The 22,282-nt window shown below is 49.4% G+C and overlaps 2 protein-coding genes across 5 annotated transcripts in view; one reads left to right on the top strand and one right to left on the bottom strand.

Moving 5' to 3' along the window:
- Positions 1–1,537, top strand: part of GAP43 (growth associated protein 43) — an 85,127-nt gene extending 83,590 nt beyond the window's left edge. For both annotated transcript variants that reach the window (XM_075906409.2, XM_006112240.5), the window contains exon 3: positions 776–1,537. In XM_075906409.2, the coding sequence (XP_075762524.2) occupies positions 776–864 (89 nt within the window). In that variant the 3' untranslated portion in view covers positions 865–1,537. The remainder of the gene's footprint in view (positions 1–775) is intronic.
- The window catches only part of LSAMP (limbic system associated membrane protein), a 1,541,410-nt gene that overhangs the window by 32,369 nt on the left and 1,486,759 nt on the right, over positions 1–22,282 (bottom strand). The gene's annotated exons all lie outside the window — the stretch shown is intronic.

The raw sequence follows: 22,282 nt of genomic DNA, 5'->3' as shown, positions 1-22,282 counted from the left end.
CCCCGTGCTGCTGCGGACCAGCTCCCACCTGGCACCCCGTGCTGCTGCTGTCTCTGCTACAGTGGCTGCTGGCCCCACCGTTGGGGATTATAGAATCGTCGACTAACCGATAAAAATTCATGAGGTTACCCAACTATTCAATTAACCAATATTTAACATCCCTATTTCATAGACAGTTATCTCCCTGCTAAAGAAGTCTGTACTACAGGGGTCTGGAATAATTTCTGCAGAACTCTGTCATGTATATAGAGAGACCCTTGGCTTTATCCCTATCGAAGTCTATAGAACTTTTTCCTATGGATAATGCAAGCTTCCAAATGCTTAAAAGTGGAAGGTTCATTCTTCTGTCTATTTAATAGCAGACCGGGGAAAACATTAGCAAATGTATAGAGGTAAACCACCTATAACTGGCCCCAGGGGCAGGGTAGAGATTTAGGATAAACTAGGCGATCTAATGGGCGTGTTCCTTCGCTACATTTGTATTTATGTATGCTTGATTCACTCTTTTAGCCTTTCGGTTCTGGCTCCCTAATTCGAAAGCTTAATTAGTGCTTATCATGATGGTGTTGGTTTGTGTAAAGGTTACACCTGTCCGCTAGGCTCTGCATAATACAAATTCATTTCACAAAGGACATTCAGGTGCCAGCTAACAACTAGCAACTTTTGGCCAACTTAGGAAAAAGGACATGGAATCATTCAGGCCCCTGGCAACAAATGTGTGAAAAATACTCGGTAGCACAGGCAACTAACCCTCACCTCTCTCTTTCCTCACTAGATGCTGTAGAAGAAACCAAACCTACTGAAAGTGCCCAGCAGGAAGAGGTGAAAGATGATGAGAACAAGGCGGACCAAGAAAATGCCTGAACATTAAGAAATGACTCCCCTCTGCCCCTCTTTCCCTCCCCTTTTCCTATATCTTTCTTCCTGTGCGCACCCCAATCTTTATTCCCTCCTCCTGCTCGCCCCTGTGGGCCTGTCCGTCCCTCCCCCATCCCATTTAAACCCTTTTACTCTCTGTGTGGCAAACATTTAAAGAAAAAAAAAAGCAAAAAAAAAAAAAAGCAGGAAAAATCCCAGTCGAACAGTGTGGCTTAAACATTTCTTTGTTTCTTGGTGTTGTTATGGCGAGTTGTTTGGTAATGATGATGATCCAATCATTTTGGGAAAATTCTTGCACTGTATCAGAGTTCTTTGATCTGGCGCGTGCGTGTGTTTGTCTGCCCGCCGCGAGCGCTCTCTCTCTCTCCCCCCTCTGTTCCAAGTGTGTGTGCAATGTTCCGTTCACCTGAGGAGTCCAGACTTACCGAGTGAGTTAAAAATGAAAAAAAAACAAACCAACCATTTTTCTTTTCTTCCTTTTTCAATGTGATGGAATGAACTAAAGAGAACAAAAAAAACCAAACAAACAACGGAAAATTAACCCCGTGTTTGTTTTAAAAAATAAAGCATCATGTGCCAATTAGCGTCAAGCGTGGCTCCAGGCTCCTTTTTCAAACTGAACGACAATGATAATAATAAATGAGAATAATGATCATGATCCCGCTGTCTTGCATTTCTGTAGCGCCTTTTGTCCGAACAGAGCATGTAGAGATACCCTTGCTGTGGGCAACTTGTTGGGTGGAGCCTCCTCTGTTCCAGCCAACACTACACAGCAGGAGAGAGAAGATGCCATCACAAACTACTGAGGGTATTTCAGGGCAGCTGGCTGTCATTAGCTTGGATTTTGGCCTTGGCATCATATTTAATGTACTGACTCCTGTATAAAACACACACAAAAAACTGAACCTACTATAGGGCCCATAGGGTTTGAGCATGCCAGGCGCTCAACACGTCATGGTGATGACTCCGAGATAGCTTCGGAGTGGCCACCTGTGGCCTTGAGACTCTGATCTGTGGCCCTCAATGGTGAGTGCATTAAGAATACAATCTATTTGATTCGGAAAGAACAACATGCGCCCTCAGCAGGCCCCATGTCATGACAAGGAGAGTCTCTTCACACCTCGTTCCTAGAGTTGCAGCTCTGGGGTGAGCCCCCAACATTCACTGGCTACCCTCTCTTCCGGGGGCAGCAGCTCCTCTGCCACATTGTAGAGGAGGGAGGGGACTGTAGCTCTAGCTGCTTCACGGTCTAATTCCTTGCTGGGCAGCAGGGAGAGCAGCAGCAGGGCTCACACATCTCTGCCTCAGCTAGGGCTGTTGTTCAAGTATTAACTATACTTTGACGTTTTAGCTGTTTGGGGGACTAGGCTGGACACAGATACAGGCTGTTTGTGACCATGTGGCCAGGGCTAGAGCTGGTAAAATAGCAGCCATCTGATACTATTACTAAGCAAGGGAAAGGCCCCCTGGTTTCAAATAAAGGGTTGTACATTTTTAGCCCCAGCACTTAACCAGGGTCTAGGTTTATGGTCTCATCTAGCAGCTGGTTAGGGGCTTGAGTTGGCACAGACACAGACGGGAGAGGCACCATCTCCTGAGTCACTAGTGCCACTTCCTGCCAGGCCCTGGGTTTTCCTTGGAGATCACCAGCCGAGTGCTTCCTAGGGCCAGCCTTTCTTGATGAGATCTGACAGGCACATCGCCCCAAGCAGCGTGCCTGTCAGTATCTGCTGTTCTCGCTGTTCGCTGTAAGAGTGAGCAATTTAAATGCATGACTAAAAAATCTCCTTACCGCCCTTTCTGTAAACGCTCTCTCAATACAGTAATAATGCCTCAGAGGGGTGTGCTTTCACTGCCTGATTATCACCACCTGCTACCCTGCCAGCTCTTGCTGTGGGGCTTCTAGGCAACACTAGAAACACGAACCATGGTGCCCTATGCTGCTATTGTGCCATACTGCCCTGGACAAGAGATGGAATAACCAGCCTCACTGCTGGAATGCCCAAAAGAAAGGTTGCACCTGGCTGTGGAAACTCTGCTAAGCACAATGCACTTAGCAGCAGCTGTCTCATGCAGTGACAGAAGCAACCATTTCAGAACAATGGCTCACCTCTTCTGGTGGGAATGGGTGACAAGGAAGGGATCCCGTGATGATTATCTGTTCTGTTCATTCCCTCTGGGGCTATTTAAAGGTAAGCACCAATGTGGACACAAGAACAAATGCATCTAAACTACCCATCAAGTTTAGGCTTGAAATTAGACAAAGGTTTTTCACTAACAGAGCCGTGAAGTTCTGGAACAGCCTCCCAAGGAGAGCAGTGGCCGAGGGGCCAAAAATACCCTTCTACAACAGTGAGTCTGGTCAATTTCGTGGAGGGGGTGGGATGAGGAGACTGCCTAAAATGGCATGCAGCTGATCTGTGACTGCCACCAGCTAGTATCTCCAACAGCCGGTGATAGGACAATATATGGGAAGGACTGAGTAACTACAAAGAATTCTTTCCTACGTGTCTGGCTCGTGGGACTTGTCCACATGCTCAGGGTCTAACTGATCATCATAATTGGTGTCAGGAAGGAATCTGTTCAGATTGGCAGAGACCCTGGTTTTTTTTTCCACCTTCCTCTGTAGCATGCAATATGGGTCACTTGGAAGTGTAAATGATGGATTTTCAGTAACTTGAAGCCTTTACATCACAATCTGAGGTGTTCAACAAGTCAGCCAGTGGTTAGGGGCCTGTTACAGGAATGGGTGGGTGAGATTCTGTGGCCTGTAATGTGCAGGGGGTCAGAGTAGATGATCGTGATGATCCCTTCTAGCCCTGAAGTCTATGAGAAGCTAGTGACAAATGTCACCACCCTCACTCCTCGTTCATTTTTCAATTACTCTGCTTATATGGGAAATCCTCCATTATTAGATATTTTATTAATGAAAATTCTCCATAGAGCAATGCACAGAGAAAGGGCTAAGGCCAAGATTTGCAGGAGAGGTTAGTGATTTGAGGAAATTTGATTTAGAAACATCCAAAAGGGGCCTAATTTGGAGAAGGTAGCTGCTAAAAATCAGGTATGTTCGAGGCATCTCTAGTTGGCCATGCAAAACTCACTAGCCACTTTTAAAAATCCCAGCCTGAGGCTCACCTTTCTTGCTGCAGAAGGCTGTACTAAGGTAACTCTCTTGCCAATATCTTAATTTTTTTACACTCATCCCTATTCCTAAAGAAAAAAATGGAGGACAAGCACAAGGGTTATGCACCAAGTCCCTATTTTGAACAGGTACATTCACAGTAATGCAGCGGTGAATCAGGGCCAGAAAGGCCGTGTCCAGACTCAGGGGTTTTTTCGGGAAAAGTAGCCTTTTCCCGAAAAAACTTCCCCTGCGTCCAGACTCAAGCCACGTTCTTTCGAAATTATTTCGAAAGAACGCGGCTTTTCTTTCGATGGCTTTCACGAGGAAGAACGCCTTCCTTCGAAAGTTCCTCTTTCGAAGGAAGGCATTCTTCAATGTAAAGAGGCCGTCTTCGAAAGAGAGCATCCAGACTCGCTGGGTGCTCTCTTTCGAAAAAGCGGATTTCTCTTTCGAAAGATCCGCCTGCAGTCTAGACGCGATCTTTTGAAAGAGGCTCTTTCGAAAGATGCTTTCGAAAGAGCCTCTTTCGAAAGAAGCCTGCAGTCTAGACATAGCCAAAGAGAAGTGTACAGCCCATATAGGGTATAGGACTGATGTATATCTCATTGCTATAGGGAAGAAGCTGAATATTAGAATGCCCTATTTCCAAACCTCCTACTGAAGCCTTGGGAAGAGTCTCCTATCAATTGTGCTGGAGATTAGGAATTTGTCCTTCCTCAGCCATCTCCATCGTACACACATTTCCTGCATGCTGTCCTAAGGTTGAAAGTGTCAGAACTTAACAGAGATTGTTCCAGAGAAGTGAAAACCATACAGATCTATATTTGAAAAAAATGGTCCAAACAGAGTCTCTCGCTGGTAGATACTGTATGCAATTATTTGCTCCCAGAGCCCAAGGTTATCCTTTGAGGAGCTATCCCCTTCCTTTATGATACTTTCCTGGGGGTACATAAAATGGAGTTATGTTCCTCTCAGCCTGGAGGGAGTCAAGGTCTTCTGCTGTGGAAATAAATCAGACTGCTCTCTTCTGGTTATATTATCTCTACACAAGCTCCTGTGCGGATACAGATATCTCTAAAAATGGATGCAATCTCAGGCATCCTAGTATGTATTTAGGAGGTGTTAGAAGGCGATTCTATATGATATTTATTTTGTATCTGTACTGCAAGAGTGCCTAGAGGACCCAACCAAGCTCAAGACCTCACTGTGCTAGGCACTCTACACATGGATTGTGAGAGACTGTACCAGCCCTGGTACATGCTAATGGCAGGGGGAGTTATGCATATATGCATGGCCACGCAGGCTCTGGAACTTAGCTGAGTCAAGGAAATCTGTGCTTGCATAATCTTAAAGAAATTCATGTCTAGGGAGTTCTTTAAAAATGACAAAACTCAACAGCTATTTGCTTGGGTCTACTGAATCGCCAGCCTTCCCACTGATTAGCATTACACAAACCCACCCAGCCAATCACCCAACCACCCACCCCACACACACATATTAAGGAAAATGTAAAGCGAACAACCAATTTACACTGCATTAATGAGAATAAGGCAAAAGAAACATCTGGAAAGTTCATATTTCCTTTCTGTCCCTGGCTGACTTCCTAATGTGTAGATCCATCTCCAAAATGCAGCCATTGATATCAGGGCCTAGCACTGTGGGACAAAGGCGAGGGGCAGTAACTGGAGAACACTATCTCTAGTAGAACTTGGCCAAATTACCTGGCTTAAAACTATGACCAGATGAATATATCAGTATATTCTTGAATGTATTCGTTCTGCCCAAACAACTTCTGCAAATAATTCATAGGCTCTAGTTTGTTTGCAAACAGTTTGCTGCCAGTATTTGATACTGAAAATGCAAAGTGGTTTAGACAAGATACCTAGGGTATGTGTCTACACTGCACTGTAGGTCGAAATAAGATTCATAATTTGAGCTATGCAAATTGCATATTTTATTTCAATGTTATTTTGATATGAGCTTATTTCAAATTTTGCCACTCTCTACACAGAACTTACTTCAAAATAAATCGCTATTCCGAAACCTTGCAGAATGATGTCGAAAGAGTGAGCCTGTCATATTTTGAAATAACAGGCGCGCTCAAAAGATGAAGAATAGCTATTTTGGGATACTTCCAGTATCCCAAAATAGCGCTGCAGTATAGACCCCATTAAATAAGATCATAGCCTAAAATCGTATCTGCATGCTTATCACCCCTCCTAGCCTCTTCAGCTCTCCTCCTGTACAAGAGTTTGGTCTTAAGAAGTGCTTTTTTTGCTTAAAAACAAAAAAAAGTGCATACCATCACAAAAAAAGCACTAGTCTTAAGCCAGTGGTCCCCAACGCGGTGCCCGTGGATGCCATGGCGCCCGCCGGGGCATTTGTGCACGCCCGCCGACAACCTGGGCCAGCCCCGCCCGCGGCGTGGTGCGCACGGGAGGCGCCGGCCACAGGCGCGCAACACGCACCGGCGCCGGGTGCGCGGCGCTCGGGCGGCCCCAGCCTCGGGGTACAGTATATGAGGGCGCTAGGGCGCGCGACGCTCGAGTGGCGCCAGTGCCGGCCTCAGGCGCGTGGCGGGGCCAGCCCCAGGCTCACGGCACAAGGTGCCCGGGCGGCCCCAGCCCCAGCCCTGGGGCACATGCCGGTGCTGGGTGCAAGGGCATCCCCATCCCATGGCGTGCCCCCAGACGTGCGGCCCCGCCTCCAGGCGCCCGGCGCGTGAGTGGCCCCACCCCAGGGCGCCCCTAAAGGTTGGGGACCACTGTCTTAAGCTTTGACAATGAATTTGCCGCACCTGTCGCCTTACTGATGTCAGCTGCAAAACTCATTGTACCCAGTGACATTGTTTAGAGCTTCAATGCTAAACTTGCAGTCATTGACTTGGCACTTGTTATAGTTCTTCACTGGCTACTCATCTGCTCCACTTTGCTCTATTTTATGCCAGCAAAATGAATTACATCATTATGACATCAAGCTTGGCAGAGGCCACTGTCTTTTAAAGATGAATAGAAATACCTTTAACAACCATAAGTAAAAGGAATACTGCGAAGATCAAAAATCACATATGCAAAGGAACCTACTCGCTTGTGTTACTGATTACATTTTACTTAATTAGACATGGAAACCCTTTATCAAACCATTTTCCCTCCCTTTTTAAATTTACTTTTGTACAAACTAGTGAGCTTAAATCACCCACAAAGATGAGAGCAAATCATGAGATCCTCACAAGTGTCTGGATGCTCTTGAGCAGTGGTTCCCAAACTTTTCAGCATCACGCCCCCCCCCTTTTTGATTTTTTAGAAACCTCACGCCCCCCCCAAATATAGCAGCAAAACTTGGGATGAGATTGACGGGTGCGTGTGTGTGGCTGGGTTGCCTCACACTCCCCTGGAATTTCTTCATGCCCCCCCAGGTGGGCACACCCCCCAGTTTGGGAACCCATGCTCTTGAGGGTTAGGCAGGGGACAATCTTGGTGCTCCCAAGATTCCTCTATATGACATTAAGACAGTCACTTGGCTGCAAAATGGGGAAAATGAGGCTTCTTTTCTGCTAGCCTTTAAGCTGGTTGGGCAGGATCTGTCTCTTACTTGGTGTCTGAACAGCACTTAGTGCAAGGAAGCCCCAGTTCTGGCTGGGACTGTGATGCATCACCACCATATTTGTATGGAAATATGTGATTGAATATGAATATGCATAACTTGAATATGTTGTATGCAAAATGTGGCATGTGAGGTCATTGAAAAGTGTGTAATTTGCTGAATGCATACATTCTTTTTGTGCGCATGTATCATTTTTGTATGTGAAATTACAACTAGGCAGTATAAACCTGTTCTTAATCTAGGTCTTCTAGTGAAAGCCATTAGTAGTACAGGCAGTCCCCGGGTTACGTACAAGATAGGGACCGTAGGTTTGTTCTTAAGTTGAATTTGTATGTAAGTCGGAACTGGTACATATTGTAGGGGAAACTCTAGCCAAACATTTCTCCAGAGCTCAGTTTTATTCTCCCACACCTCACTTCTCTCAGTCCTTTATTCTCAAGCTGAGGTGTCTGCTGAGAAAAGCCACTCCGCATCTCCCTGGTCTGCTGGGGGGGGGGGGGGGTGCTAGCTTCGAGTCTCCCTGGTCTGCTGGGGGGAAGCAGCTTGTGCGGAGTTGCCTCACCCCGTTTGTAAGAAGGGATCTGATGTAAGTTGGATCCATGTAACCCGGGGACTGCCTGTACTTAAAAAATGTAATGGCCAGGTGCTCAAAACAATTATCTGCTGAACACAAAGTATTATTGCCTTGGGCAAAATCTATTTTTATGCCAGGAACCAAACAATAGGGGAGCTGGAAGTTGGAAGAAACCCCCTGCTTATCACCAAAATGACAGCTGGAAACGTCTGAGACTCAACAGGAGGAAGAACTGAGCCCAAGCTAGAAGGCCACCAAACTTGTAAGAAAAAAGATGATCAAAACTACTGTTAGGGTAAGGAATTGCATGTAACAAGTTTAGAGTATTAAGCTGAGCTGGCCAGTTTTATTTTAGCTTAGAAACTTACTTTTGTCATCATTTGCAACCTCTCAAATCCTATTTTTAATAAAATCACTATTAAACTCAGTGTAAATAATTGTTACCAGGGGAGGGGGAAACATCAGCTGTCTCTCTCTCTTTCTTTGATAACATGGGCAAACATGTATGAGCTCACTCAGTATAAACTATATGTAAAGTAAGATGGATTTAGGTGGGCTTTCGATCCCACTGGGTTTGTGCACCTAGATCCTATGTCAAGTCCCTTTCGTTGAGCCTTCCCAGAGCAGAGTGGAACTCAGTGTCCGTGCTGCTCTGCAGGGGGAGGTATCTACATCTTTGTGCCTTCCCTGAAGGAGACCAGAGGTTCCAGCTCAGCAGGGCAGGGTAGTGGGATACCACAGAGGGTAGGTAGATAGGCACAATGGCATGACCAGCCCATAACGGGCTAGTCTCAAGAGGATCTCTATGGCCCAACACATCACCAGGACTTCTAGCTGTTACCATCACGGACGTGCCAATAAAAGCCTTAACTTTTCAGACAGGTGGATCAAGGTGCAATGTTCACACAAAGATTTCTAAGGGCAGAACCAGTCAAAGTGATAGATTGAATCAGAACACTGATGGGATCAGAAACTCCAAGGGCAGAAATAGTGGAGGCACTGCCATGTGTGGTGAGAGCTTCGGCATGTGGCACCTACCCCCCAAGCCATTTTTATATCAATGCATGTGCATGATGAGGTGGCGCCACGCTGCCTACAGTACTTGGTCACAAAAGACGGGGCATGCGCCCTGGTTTCTGGTGGGATGCCAGCAGAGGGGAATGCATTCTACCCATTACTAATGGTGCCCATGTGGTGCCACAACCCAGCTCAGTACCAGCTGCTGCTGCTGCTCACACCAGGTGTTTTCTGGCAAGAGCACAGGGCACAAAACACAACTCGAAGCATGCACTGGTCTTGGGAGCCCATGGCTCTGCCACCTTGCTTTCCCCCCCACATATTAAAACACTTGTTCTGTACACTTCATAGGGATGCACTCGATTAATACACCGACTTTTTCCCCCACAGACTCAGGCTCCCTTCTAGCCCATGTCAGAAGAGGTCAGTTTACTAGTCCCTGCCAGCAGGAAACACTCAGGAATTACCAGTGGAAGCCAGGCCATGCTGGGCAGGGGCAGAAGGGACGCAAAGACAAGGGGGTGGGGCTGGTCCCAGAGATAGTGGGCAGGCTCTGCTTTTTGTTTCACTGGTCTCTGCACAAACCTCTGAGTGGGGAAAAAGACACGTAAATGCAAAGTGGGCCTAGAGTGCTGGTTCGCTAGCCACTGCAAGAAGGTAAGAACTGTGTCTACTGACAGTCTCTGCAAGAGACACACCGTGAATTGAATGGGGTGTATTTGAGAGCCCAGGATTGGAATAGCAGGAGGGTTGCACCCATAGGATCTGATTTCCCCTTGAGTGGGGCAGTGCTGCCCCACTTTGCCCCATGCCCTGTTCCCACTCCACCCCTTCCAAGACCCCGTCCCACCCCGATTCCACTCCTTCCCCAAGCCCTGCTCCAACCGGCCCCCATTCCTCCCCTTCCCCCAAACTCCTGCCCTGCCTCCTCTCCCAAGCATGCCCCAACCCCGCTCTTCCACCACTCTCCTTGAGCTTCCTGAATGCCGTGCACCAGCTGTTTGTGGCACTCCGAAGACACCAGCCACCTGGGAGGGTGGGGAACTAATTGTAAGCAGGGCCACCAGTGAGCAAGAGATGCAAAGGGCAGAGGGGGAGTTTGGCTGCCAGTGGGTGCTCAGCACCAATTTTTATATCTATGGATGATCCAGGGCTGGACCACTCATGGAGTTGGTGCCTATGGCTGCAGGGCAGGAGTGAGGGGCACTGGCAGGGCTGTGTGGGGAGCCCAGGGCGGGAATAGCAGGGGGGCTGCAGAGCAGGAGTGAGGGGCACTGGCAGGGCTGTGTGGGGAGCCCAGGGCGGGAATAGCAGGGGGGCTGCAGAGCAGGAGTGAGGGGCACTGGCAGGGCTGTGTGGGGAGCCCAGGGCTGGAATAGCAGGGGGTTGCAGGGCAGGAGTGAGGGGCACTGGCAGGGCTGTGTGGGGAGCCCAGGGCGGGAATAGCAGGGGGCTGCAGAGCAGGAGTGAGGGGCACTGGCAGGGCTGTGTGGGGAGCCCAGGGCGGGAATAGCAGGGGGGCTGCAGAGCAGGAGTGAGGGGCACTGGCAGGGCTGTGTGGGGAGCCCAGGGCGGGAATAGCAGGGGGGCTACAAGGCAGGAGTGAGGGGCACTGGCAGAGCTGTGTGGGGAGCCCAGGACTGGAATACCAGAGAGGTGGGGGCTACAGGGCAGGAGTGAGGGGCACTGGCAGGGCTGTGTGGGGAGCCCAAGGCTGGAATAGCAAAGGGGCTGCCGGAGAAGAGGGAGGGGCATCAGTAGAGTTGTGTGAAGAACTAAGAACTGGAATAACAATGAGATGCGCTGGAGCTCACCAATTAGGGACAGTACAAGAATCAAAACTATGCACAATTTATAACCACCTTTGGAAATGCTACAATATTTCTTGTCATCATAAAAAGACTTTCCCGTGCAATGGGTCTATTAATCCGCTTAGAACAATGTGATGAGCTCATGAATCACAGAGGATAACCTGTATCCCAAAAAGCCTAGGGCCAGACAGTTAAGATCAGGTCTGAATGAACTCAGACACCTATCAGTTCCCTGTAGCAATCCTAAGGCACGGGAGAGCTTTTTGCTGAATTTCACGTCTGAGGATGGGTAGAGAGAGACACTGGAGACTAGACACAGTGGTAGGAAAGAGGCTGGTGTGTCTTATGCCAGCAGTGCCCCAATGCTATGTGGGCGGGAGATGTTTACAGAGGGGAGCATAGTTTTTCCAAACAATCACTAGACAGCAGCAGTGCTGAATGGTTTCACAGCGTCTGCTTCTGCAGCCCTTGCTGATAGAGAGACCATTAATAAGGCTTTCCAGCTTGTCACTGCCACGCCGAAGCCTTTGAAAGCTGTGCTCCTCTGGGTCCATTAGAGAGAAGCGCTGTGTCTGCTGAAACACATGGGTCTGTCAGGCACTGCCTGCTGGCCACATGGAAAGCCACGGCTTCTGTGGTGGTTTGATGCTGAAGGACGCGTCTGAGCGGTTGTGGTAGGGTCAGGGGGCAGCTGGGAAGGGCAATGGTGTAGGGAGGTTTAAGAGAGTGCCTTAGGGAGTGGAACAAGGCATGATGGCAGGACTGCAGAGAAGGGATGTTAGATAGCGTGTATCTGAATAGTCCTGCATTCAATTTTACCGTTACACGACTAGTCTATAATCCCTGGGGGTGAGGCTGGCAGCCAGCATGCTCTGGCCCCACTCCCAGGGAGCCCCCTGCCACTCTGAACTGCTGACGCTGTATCAATGTAGGGCAGCAACAAACCCTGACTGCAGGAGGTCTGAGCTCCCCGTGGACAGAGGCTGCTCTGTGGCAGCCTCCCCTGCCCTTCCATTCCACGCTGCTGCCTCTATTAGAGGCAGCACAGCAGTACTGGGGTAGGGGAGGAGACAGCACTGCCAAGCCAGTGCTGGGGGGAACCAGCTTTTAAGTTGGCTCCTTCCAGCAAGTCCTTCAGCTCGTGTTGCTTCCCGAGCCGTGGGAGAGGGCACTGGCTGCCATCTCCCCCGTTGCTGCCTCTATATCAGAGGTGGCAAGTGGGGGGATGTGTGTAGCTGACAGGTTTAACTGATAAGCCCAGGCTTATGGTGAATCATGTACTCGTCTACACATTGGCATCTCTACTGCAGAGGGGCAGTAGCTACATAGTGCTGGGGAAGAAGATGGGGCTGTGGGGAGAAGGTTGAGCAGAGGCTGTGGAAAAGGATGCTGGGCGGGTGGGGGTTTTGGGGAGGAGGTGGAGGCAGGGTTACCAGATATGAACTTTCAAAAAAGAAGACACACACCGGCCAGCACCTCTCTCCCCCTTCTGCAGCCTGTTGCACGGGCGCACTGGAAACCTGAGTTTTAGCATCGGAACTGGAGGTTGGGAGCAAACCCAGCTTGCGGGCCAGGGATTCAGGTCACCGTGTGCAATGCATTGTGGGTATGCAAATGAGCACCCCTGGGTATGTGAAGGAACTGGGATCTTCCAGCTGCAGCCCCTAGAACGTGGCTCAGGGCAGCGCTGGGCAGGTGGGCAGCTGTGAGGTTCTATAATTCAGAGGTGACCAACCTGTGGCTCCAGAGCCACACGCGGCTCTTCAGAAGTTGATATGCGGCTCCTTAGGTAGGTACCAAAACCAGGGCTGGAGCTACAGGTGCCAGCTTTCCACTGGGCCAGAGGGTGCTCACTGTTCAACCCCCAGCTCTGTCCTAGGGGCTGGCCCACTCCACCCTTTCCCCCTAAGATCCTGTCACTTCCTACCGGCTCCGCTGAGCCTGTCACCCCCATGCTCCCCCCTCCAGTGTCCCCCACAGAGAGAGAGCTGACCCCAGTGGGCAGGAGGAAAAGGAGAAGGCGGCATTGACGGGTGCGGCTGCCCGTTGGCGGGATGTGCTGGGAGTGGTGGGGAGATGATAGGGGCTGGTGATGTGTAACTGTTGCTCTTTGGCAACGTGCATTGGGCAATTCCGGCTCCTTCTCAGGGTGAGGTTGGCTGCCCCTGCTCTATATAAACACATCTGCATTTGTTTGAAAAAGAATGAGCAGGGCAAAATCCCGGACATTTTTAGATATTTAAAATACCCAGCCAGACGGAGATTTAAGGACCAAGAAGGAGGACATGTCCGGGAAAAACCAGATGGATGGGAACCCTAGAGGAGGCTGGGGGGCATTGCTGGGAAGACCACTGGATTTGTTGTGGGGTGCTGTCACTAGGGAGGGTGCTGAGAAGAGGCTGCCAAGGGGAGCTGGTTAAATGGGAACGGAATAAGGGGAAGTGTTGAGGTGGGGCAGGCAGGGCCTTGTGGCTTCTGCCAATAACATCACCTAGAGACTCGTGTCTGGGCTGCTGGTTGTATTCCTGAAATCTTCCCTATGCCACTGGAGTTTCTCATTATCCACCCTCCAGCTCCCCTCACAGAGGCTGAATGGGATTTAATGGAGTCTCCTGGGTCTGGCCTTTGAAATATTCATGGGCCTCTCGCGGTGCGTTTCATGTTCACCACCATCTCCACCATTAGAGAAGCATCCATGCTGCACAGAGAGGAAAGTGGGCTGGAGAGGAGCTGGGGAGACTGATAAAAGGACCTGCTGCTGCTCTGATAAGCTGAATCACAAACTTGTGTGACAACGTCCATTCCAGGTGCCACTCCCCATCCCTCTCAGTGTAACGGGCTTGCATCGGGCCCGGAGAGCGATCTGGAGTTACCGACGGAGGCGATTAATATGAGGAACAAGGAAGGATACGTAATGAGCAAAAATGCCTCTCTGAAGTCACTGCCTGCCCACCCCGTCTTACATCTGTCTAGCTCCCATCCCTATTTGCCAGGTGCTGCCATGTACCGGTTTCCAGGAATTGCACAATGGTTATAAAACACAGTGGGGAACTGCCCTAAGTAATTAATTTACTCCTCTCCTCCTCTGGCTCAGTCTTCTTGAAGATCTCTCCAACTGCCACACTGGGGAGATGATCTGAGAGTGAGAGCGGTGCTTTTCGCAGCACAGCCCCCCACACGCCAGACTGGAATGACGAGGGAAGGAGCTTGGACAGGTTACCAATGCCAGCACTTTGTGCCGGGCTCTCCATCTCGGGCATCATTAGTAACACGAGCTACTGCACAGAGATTTTTCACCTGCTGTCCTGCTAGCTCTTTACAAAGGAGGTCAGTATCGTTATTTCCATTTTACAAAGGGGGAAGCTCAGTCACAGAGGCACCCGGCTGGCCAGCAGCGGAGCTGGGAACTGGACCCGGGTCTGTTGAGTACCAGTTCAGTGCTAGGCCCGTATCGCCACACTATGCTCAGCATGCCAGAGCTAGGGGAGCTGGAACATTGGAGGGGCAAGACCATTCAGCAGCTGCTAATGTCATGCCTGGGTCTCAGATATAGAATATGCTCAGGTCACGCATGAGCCCATCCACAGCAATGCAGAATGCCACGCTGAGCATGGAGGGAGGTGAAGTATCTATAGATACAGGTGAAGTATCTACAGAACCTTTTACTGCAAAGTGTCTCTCAGGTCCATGCTGGGGTGTCTGGAGACAAAACGCATCCACATTATAACTAGAGAGGTAAGCGACTAGTTGCTTCCTCTCTTTGCTGCCTCTGTATCAGAAGCAGCAAGGGGGGGGGAGCAGGAGTCAGTTCTGCGGGCAGCCGGCTTAAAAGCCAGTTCCCCCCAGCACCATCTCCGCAGGGGAGGGGGTGGTTGGTAGTAGGGGAGGCAGAAGCGCAGCATGAAATGACATGAGCGGCAACTGAATCAGCCCTCATTCACACCGGTCGGACTGCTTTGCCTCTGCCTTTTAAATGTAGCAAGAGACCTGTGGAGCTCTTACTACATTTAAAAGACAGAGGGACATCCAGGATAGTGAGCACCCTCCACCCCACCCCACCCCACTCCAACTAATCGAGTAGTTGATGGAAATGTCATTGACTATTCGATTCGATGATTAATCGAAATGTAATATCCCTAATTAGAACAAATCACACCTCCCCCAAGCACGCTGTGGTTTGGGACTGGAGCATAAATGTACCATGCTATAAAACGGGCCACATTGCAACATGTGGTCAAAATCACCCCTGCGCCAGGAATGTGAATAAATAGCCACTGAGCCCAGCTCAAACCTCCCGACCTCAATGCCCAGAACTTCAGGAGGGACTCAGAGCATCAGCCAAACTCTCCCCACCCACCGTACTCATTACTGTTGCAACATCACGGCTTGCTCAGGACTCCAGTGGGGACCGGCCAGATCTTGAAGCGGATCAGCGTCTTCTGATGCTTTCCAGCGGGGAGAGTGAGAGACCAGAGATGACTGGCATTGCTCTTTGCTTGGGACCCAGCCCCTCTCCCTCCATAGATCCTGGAAGCCCAACTCTTTGTCCTGAGCATGATTCAGGATTTTAAAAAGCCCCAACAGCCCCTATTTATACCTCATCTGAAAACATGCATCAGGCTGCCGGCCCACGCGCGTGCGCCCCCCAGAAGGCAAATGTCTGTGAAGGTGTTTGCAGAATGTGCGGCATTGACACGGAACTGTTATCAGCAAGCCCACGATCAGTCCAATTACCAGGTATTCATCACCCGCCCACGGGCTCTTCCGAGCAGCATGTCAATGGATGAGTCTACATGATTCTTTCCTGCTGCCAGCCGGCTTTGAAGATCAAGAGCTCAATCTCTCTTGCTTTCTATTTTTCAGGGGGAGGGGAAAACAAAGGCTTACCAAGTGGAAGCAGCACAACAGCAGAGATACCAACTGAGAGCAGCGGGAGCGTGATCTCTAATGTCCTGTGGATGCCGCCTCTCAGCAGACACTGATCTCTGCTTGCTTGCTTCCTCTGCTTGCTTGCTTCCTCTGATCTCTGTTCGCTTTCCTACAGTGCTTCCTGTGGATGCCGCCTCTCAGCAGACACTGATCTCTGCTTGCTTGCTTCCTCTGCTTGCTTGCTTCCTCTGATCTCTGTTCGCTTTCCTACAGTGCTCCCCGAGGAGATAAAGACAAGCCCACGTCCACACAAGCCAGAACTTTGGGGGGTTTGACACGAGGGCCCTTCGACTGCATGTACGTGAGCAGTCATGTCATGTCAGCACATCAAACGTTAGCGGTGATGCAACTATTCCATAGTCCCCAGGGGCAGAGCCAAGGGCTGGTGCGCTCCTGGCCCTACATGAGGGGAGCCCCCTGCCATCCCGCGCTGCTGCCGCCTCTGTATTAGTGGCAGCAGCATCGGGCGACAGCAGCCCCTGTCCATGGGGGCCCCAGCTCCCTGCAGAGAGAGGTTTCACTTGCATCCATGGAGCAGCATCCCCTGCCCCTTGCTTTTTTTTTTATATATTTTATAATGGAGATTGCCTATCTCCTAGAACCTGGAAGGGACCTTGAAAGGTCATCAAGTCCAGTCCCCTGCCTTCACAGCAGGACCAAGTACCATCCCTGATGAATTTTTGCCCCAAATCCCTAAATGGCCTCCGCAAGGACTGAACTCACAACCCTGGGTTTAGCAGGCCAATGCTCAAACCACTGAGCTATCCCTCCTCCCCTCTGTGGGAGGACTGCAAGGGAGGGTGAGGGGTGGCTCCACGGAGCTGACACCCACGGAGAGCTGCTGTATCGGTTCCCTCCTGCCCCCCCACCCCTCCCGCCCCCCCACCCCTCCCGCACTGATGCCTCTGATAGAGAGCAGTGCAGGGTCGGGGAGGGGGGTAGCAGCTCTACAGGATCCGGTGCTCGCGGGGAGCCTGCTTAAAAGCCCAAGCTTGTCAGTTAATTGTGCAGTCGTCTACGCGGCGACATCCCTATTTGAAACCCACATCTGAATTTCACAACTGGCTCCCATCATCCTAACGGGCTGAATCAAAACCTTGGATCCAAAATTGAGAGAGATGTGGCTCCCAAACTCGTTTTCTGTGCACTGCACCTTCCCATGCAACTCTGCCAGTGTGAGCGATTGCTCAGAAGTGCTACAGCTTGTTACATTCCCTCACTCTGGGCCCTCCCCCAGAGACCTGACTTTTGTTCTTTCTTGCTCATTTCCTTTCTCTAAAATAAAAGTAGCATCAGATGAAAACCCAAGGCTACATCCTTGGCTGGAATTTGCATAGCAACTTGCAAAGCTCAAGTAATGGCAGCAGAGCACCTGGTGAGGATCTGGCCCGCACTCCCTGGCAAAGTTCAGTTCCACGTTGCTTTCCAGATTGTGCAGCCTAGAGTATGAAGCATAAAATCACACACGTCTCTGCAGCGTAGCAGGAAGTTCCTTCCATGAGAATCTAGTATAGAGCTGGGCACCATATAGAGACATGGGCCTAGTACATACAAACGGATGCAGCAAATGCAAAGGAAAAGAGGTAAGTGCTGAATCCTGCATGTAGTCCCCCATCAAGTCTTCTTGGCTGAAGCATCTGGCAGGGGAATTAAGGTTCTTGTGAAAGGGAGCAGCCTGGCTAACGATGGTCACACTGCAATGAATGGTGTTACACAAGCTTCCTTACGCTGCTCTGTTAAAGGCTGAAACACACCTCATCCTGTAACTCCTTCACTTCCTACATTTCCAGCCATGCTCCTCTTTTCTCTCTCTCACAGCTCTGCCACTGCCAGCCACTCCAGCCCTGGGCTCCCCACACAGTTCTGCCGGTCTGTGTGATGATCTGCGATGCCTGGCCCTGGGGAATTGGGTGAGACTGGCTTGGTTCATTTGTGACTTAGCCCCCTTGAACTAATCTCCCAGGAGAAGAAATATTCTCTGTGCTACTCCACATGAACCATGAGCTCCCTGTACATTTCCCATTCTGACCTGCTCTCCAGACTTTCATGCTCTGAGCACACAACGTAATTGCCCATGATGCTGAACTAGGGATGAAAAAAGTTTAACCATTTAACCAACTAAAGGGGCAGTGGGCGGGAGCGGCCCCCCTGATAGTTGCTGCTGGGTTGCAACGCTCCTGCCTGCCCAGGCTGGAGCTGCAGTGGACAGGGGAGTGCTCCATCCAGCTGGAGCAGCCCCCATCGCAGCAGGCCCCATGGGGTTGGAGCAGCCTGTGGTGCGGGATGGGGGGGAACCACTCCAGCCCACACTGGTTAACCATTCACACCCCTCTGCCGAACATTATCTAGAGTAGCGCATGTGTCCCACTTTCAAGAGGCTGCTCATCAGAACTTCCTGAAACCTCTGTGCCAGGATTCACGCTGGGAATGGCAAGAGAAAATGGTCTGTCATTAGATTCCCATTCATCTGGATGGTGGCCCCCACACAGTAGTTCCCTGACTGACAATGCATTGTGGGGAGGCAGGGCTGCGCATCCTACTCACTGATACTTCCGCTCATGCTTCACTTCTCAGTATATTTGATAAGACGATCCACACCACTGACCTCCCCTACTCCTCTCTCCCTGGCATATCTAATGTGTACGAGTGTGCCCTCTGCTTGATAAGGAGTGGGGGCTTCCTACAGATTGCTCCCCCCACCTCCTTTCCATTTGGCTTATCTAATAGCAAAGTTCAAAGCAATGGTCTTTCAACATGCTGGGCAGATCAAAAGCCTTTAAAATGCGCCGGGCTACATCATTTATCTCGTCATTTGTTCTGTAGCCGAGCTGTGAGAGCAAGCAGCCCAGGACCAGAAAAGCCATTTCTCACTCTACTGTGCTCTGCATAAATGCCATAAAATCCCATTAGTGCACTCTGAGGCTTTTTTTCAGTACAGACAGTAGGGTCAGAATCAGCCTGCAATGGCTAATCAGCTTGCAATACAGAAACGAGATGACCAACAAATCCTTGCTGAACCAGGAAAATGTCCATGAACACCCCACCCGAGGTACACAGCAAGACACAGATGTGTGCATCCACACACAGAACCAGACACAGATGTGTGCATCCAGACTGGACTGTACAGAGGATATGCCCTTTTCCCATTCACATGATGTATTTTGCAAATGGCCCAAACCACTGCACTCAATCTCCCTGGCCCCATTTTATTCACTATTTGGGACTATTCCTATGAGCAGGTTTGTGGTCACACAAGTGCACAGACAATGACTAGTTGGGATGTGAAGTAAATCTAGGTTGCTCCAAAACAGACTGGTCAGTTGGCCAATGGCTCAGCTAATCAAAGCATAGCCTTAATAATTCAGGCTGAACCTCTCTAGTTGGGCACGATCCGTGGTCTGGCATGATTTCAGTTAGCTGGATGCCCACTTAACATGGGCGTAGCCAAGTTTCCGGCAGTCCCATAAGGTATGTTTGCAGACCCCAGTCCTGGCTCTCAGTGTTCTGTGCTGTTATTTATCCCCAAATGTCTTCTAAGAGCCCAGTGAGCAGTGGAAGTGCTGCTAATGCTGCTAAACCATATTGACCTCCTGGGGTTCAGCAAATTCTCTGGTTTGACATTGGTCAGGTCCCAAGGGTGCCAGACTAGAGTGGCTCTGGTCTTGGGCTGGACTAGATCTAAAGGGGTCTCTTCTCACCTTAATATTGATGAATAGGTAACTCAGTAGGTTTATGGCCTCTGTCAGAGTAATATCCGAGAACTCCCAAAACATCAATATATTGATCCTCACAATATCCCTGTGAGGCAGGGCAGAGTTGGTATCCCCATGTTACACCTGAGAAACAGACACAAAGAGGCCAATGGCCAGATCTGTAAAGTCATGTAAGTACTGCCTTTACTGTACTCAGAGGGACCCTCCAAAGTACCTATGTGCCCAAGTTCCCACTGAAACCAGTTGGAAAGAGGCACCTACATTTCTTTGTGGATCTAGCCCTAGTGGGATTTTCACAAGCACATAGACATCTGACCGCTGATTTAGGGGTTTTAAGCTTGTAATTCAGATCCTCTCAATCCCCCTGTTCAGCTGTCCTGATGCTTTTAGGCACTTTAGTTCCCACAGATAACACCCCCCGAGATGCCTACCGCTGCTTCACTCCAGGTGCCGTAGAGCTGCTGAGTGCCTCAGTCCTGGTAGCCCCACAAATGGATCATTCCCCACTGATCTCATTGGACATCCACCAACCACAGCTGCCTCCCTCACACACAATGATCTGGCACACTCACCCAAGAGTAGGGATGCAAATATCTGGTAAAAAAGGTAACCAGTTGAAGGATATAATTATAATTGTTTAAATGGTTAACTGTGCAGCAGGAATCTGGCCAGCCAGCCTGCCACAGGCAGGGGGTTTCTCCAGCCCGGCCCTTTGCTGAACCAATTACCAGGTAAGCATGCTGGTAAGGCCAATGCTCACCAGTTAACAGGTAACCTTTTTACACCCTGACCCAAGACATGGAAAATGCAGGTTCGAACACCCCTGCTCTGCCTCACTTCAAACAGGGACTTGAATCCACATCTTCACCTATGAGAGGAGTGACCCAACCACAAGGTTATCATAGAATCCTAGAACTGGAAGGGACCTTGAGAGGTCATCATGTCCATCCCCTGCCCTCACGGCAGGACCAAGCACCATCTAGATCATCCCCAATAGGCGTCTGTCTAACCTGTTCTTAAATATCTCCAGTGATGGAGATTCCACAATCTCCCTAGGCAATTTATTCCAGTGTCTAACCACCCTGACAGGAAGTTTTTCCTAATGTCCAACTTAAACCTCCCTTGCTGCAATTTAAGCCCATTGCTTCTTGTCCTATCATCAGAGGCCAAGGAGAACAATTTCCCCCCTTCCTCCCTCTAACACCCGTTTAGATACCTGAAAACCGCTATCATGTCCCCCCTCAGTCTTCTCCTTTCTGAACTAAACAAGCCCAATTCCTTCAGTCTTCCCTCACAGGTCATGTTTTCTAGACCTTTAATCATTCTTGTTGCTCTTCACTGGACCATCTCCAATTTCTCCACATTTTTCTTGAAATGTGGTGCCCAGAACTGAACACAATTCTCCAATTGAGGCCTAATCAGCGCAGAGTAGAGCGGAAGAATGACTTCTCGTGTCTTGCTCACAGTACTCCTGTTCATGCGTCCCAGAATCAGGTTTGCTTTTTTTGCAACAGTATCACACTATTGAGTCATATTTAGCTTGTGGTCCACTATAACCCCCTAGATCCCTTTTTGCAGTACTCCTTCCTTGACGTGTGTGTGAAATGGATTGTTCTATTCTAAGTCGAGTACTTTGCATTTGTCCTTATTAAATTTCATCCTATTTACCTCAGACCATTTCTCCAGTTTGTCCAGATCATTTTGAATTATGACCCTATCCTCCAGAGCACTTGCAACCTCTCCCGCTAGGTATCATCCGCAAACTTAATAAGCGTACTCTCTATGCCATCATCTAAATCACTGAAGATATTGAACAGAACCCATCCCAAAACAGACCCCTGTGAAACTCCACTTGTTATTGCCCTTCCAGCATGACTGTGACCGTGAACTGTTAATAACTACTCTCTGAGAACGGTTATCCAGCCAGTTATGCACCCACCTATGTTACAGGATAATCTGGGTTAGGGCTCACTCAATCTCTGCACTTTAAGTTCTTCCATTTTATATGAAAAACAAAGGTAACGTTCACCATGCAGGGACTGGAGCCCAGGTGTCAGCCGACGGTCAGGGCAGTGTGTGTGTGTATGTTTCCGAGAAAAGATTTAACGTCCGTGTCTTTACTGTTAGGACCGGGGTCCCTTCGCAGAGGGTGGCCAGCAGGCCAACAGACGCCCCGTTATATAGGAAGAGCTTATTACACCTTAGATTTTAGCTGCTAGAACACAGGATTCCTTCGCAGCGGGCAGCCTGGGGAAGGCTGAAAAGTGCCCCAACTGTCACCTGGGAGTGACACAGATCCAAACGCCCAAGCTCTCCCTATGTCTGTCCCTTTATGACCGGCTGAAGTTCTTTTAAATTGTGCTTGGTTCTATTACAGCAACTGAAGGAGTTAGATTAAAGTTTAAACAGTTACAGGTTTATTAAAGAAGCTTATAAATCATATGGTTACAATGGCTATTGCTCTATTTCTTAAATGCTAGCATATATATATATCTTAAAAATGATTACAGGAAAAAGGTAAAGATAGAAAATAGAAATAATCGTACCAAGTGACAGCTTAATCTTTAAAGAGCTCTAAGTCTATGTATATATATACTTAAACAAAGGACCACATCCAGATACAATTTTT

Source organism: Pelodiscus sinensis, chromosome 1 (genome assembly GCF_052426305.1).
Source record: "Pelodiscus sinensis isolate ZL-2025 chromosome 1, ASM5242630v1, whole genome shotgun sequence".
Taxonomy (NCBI): Eukaryota; Metazoa; Chordata; order Testudines; family Trionychidae; genus Pelodiscus; species Pelodiscus sinensis.
The sequence above is the reverse complement of the archived record's forward strand: the minus strand, read 5'-3'. Positions and strand labels throughout refer to the sequence as shown.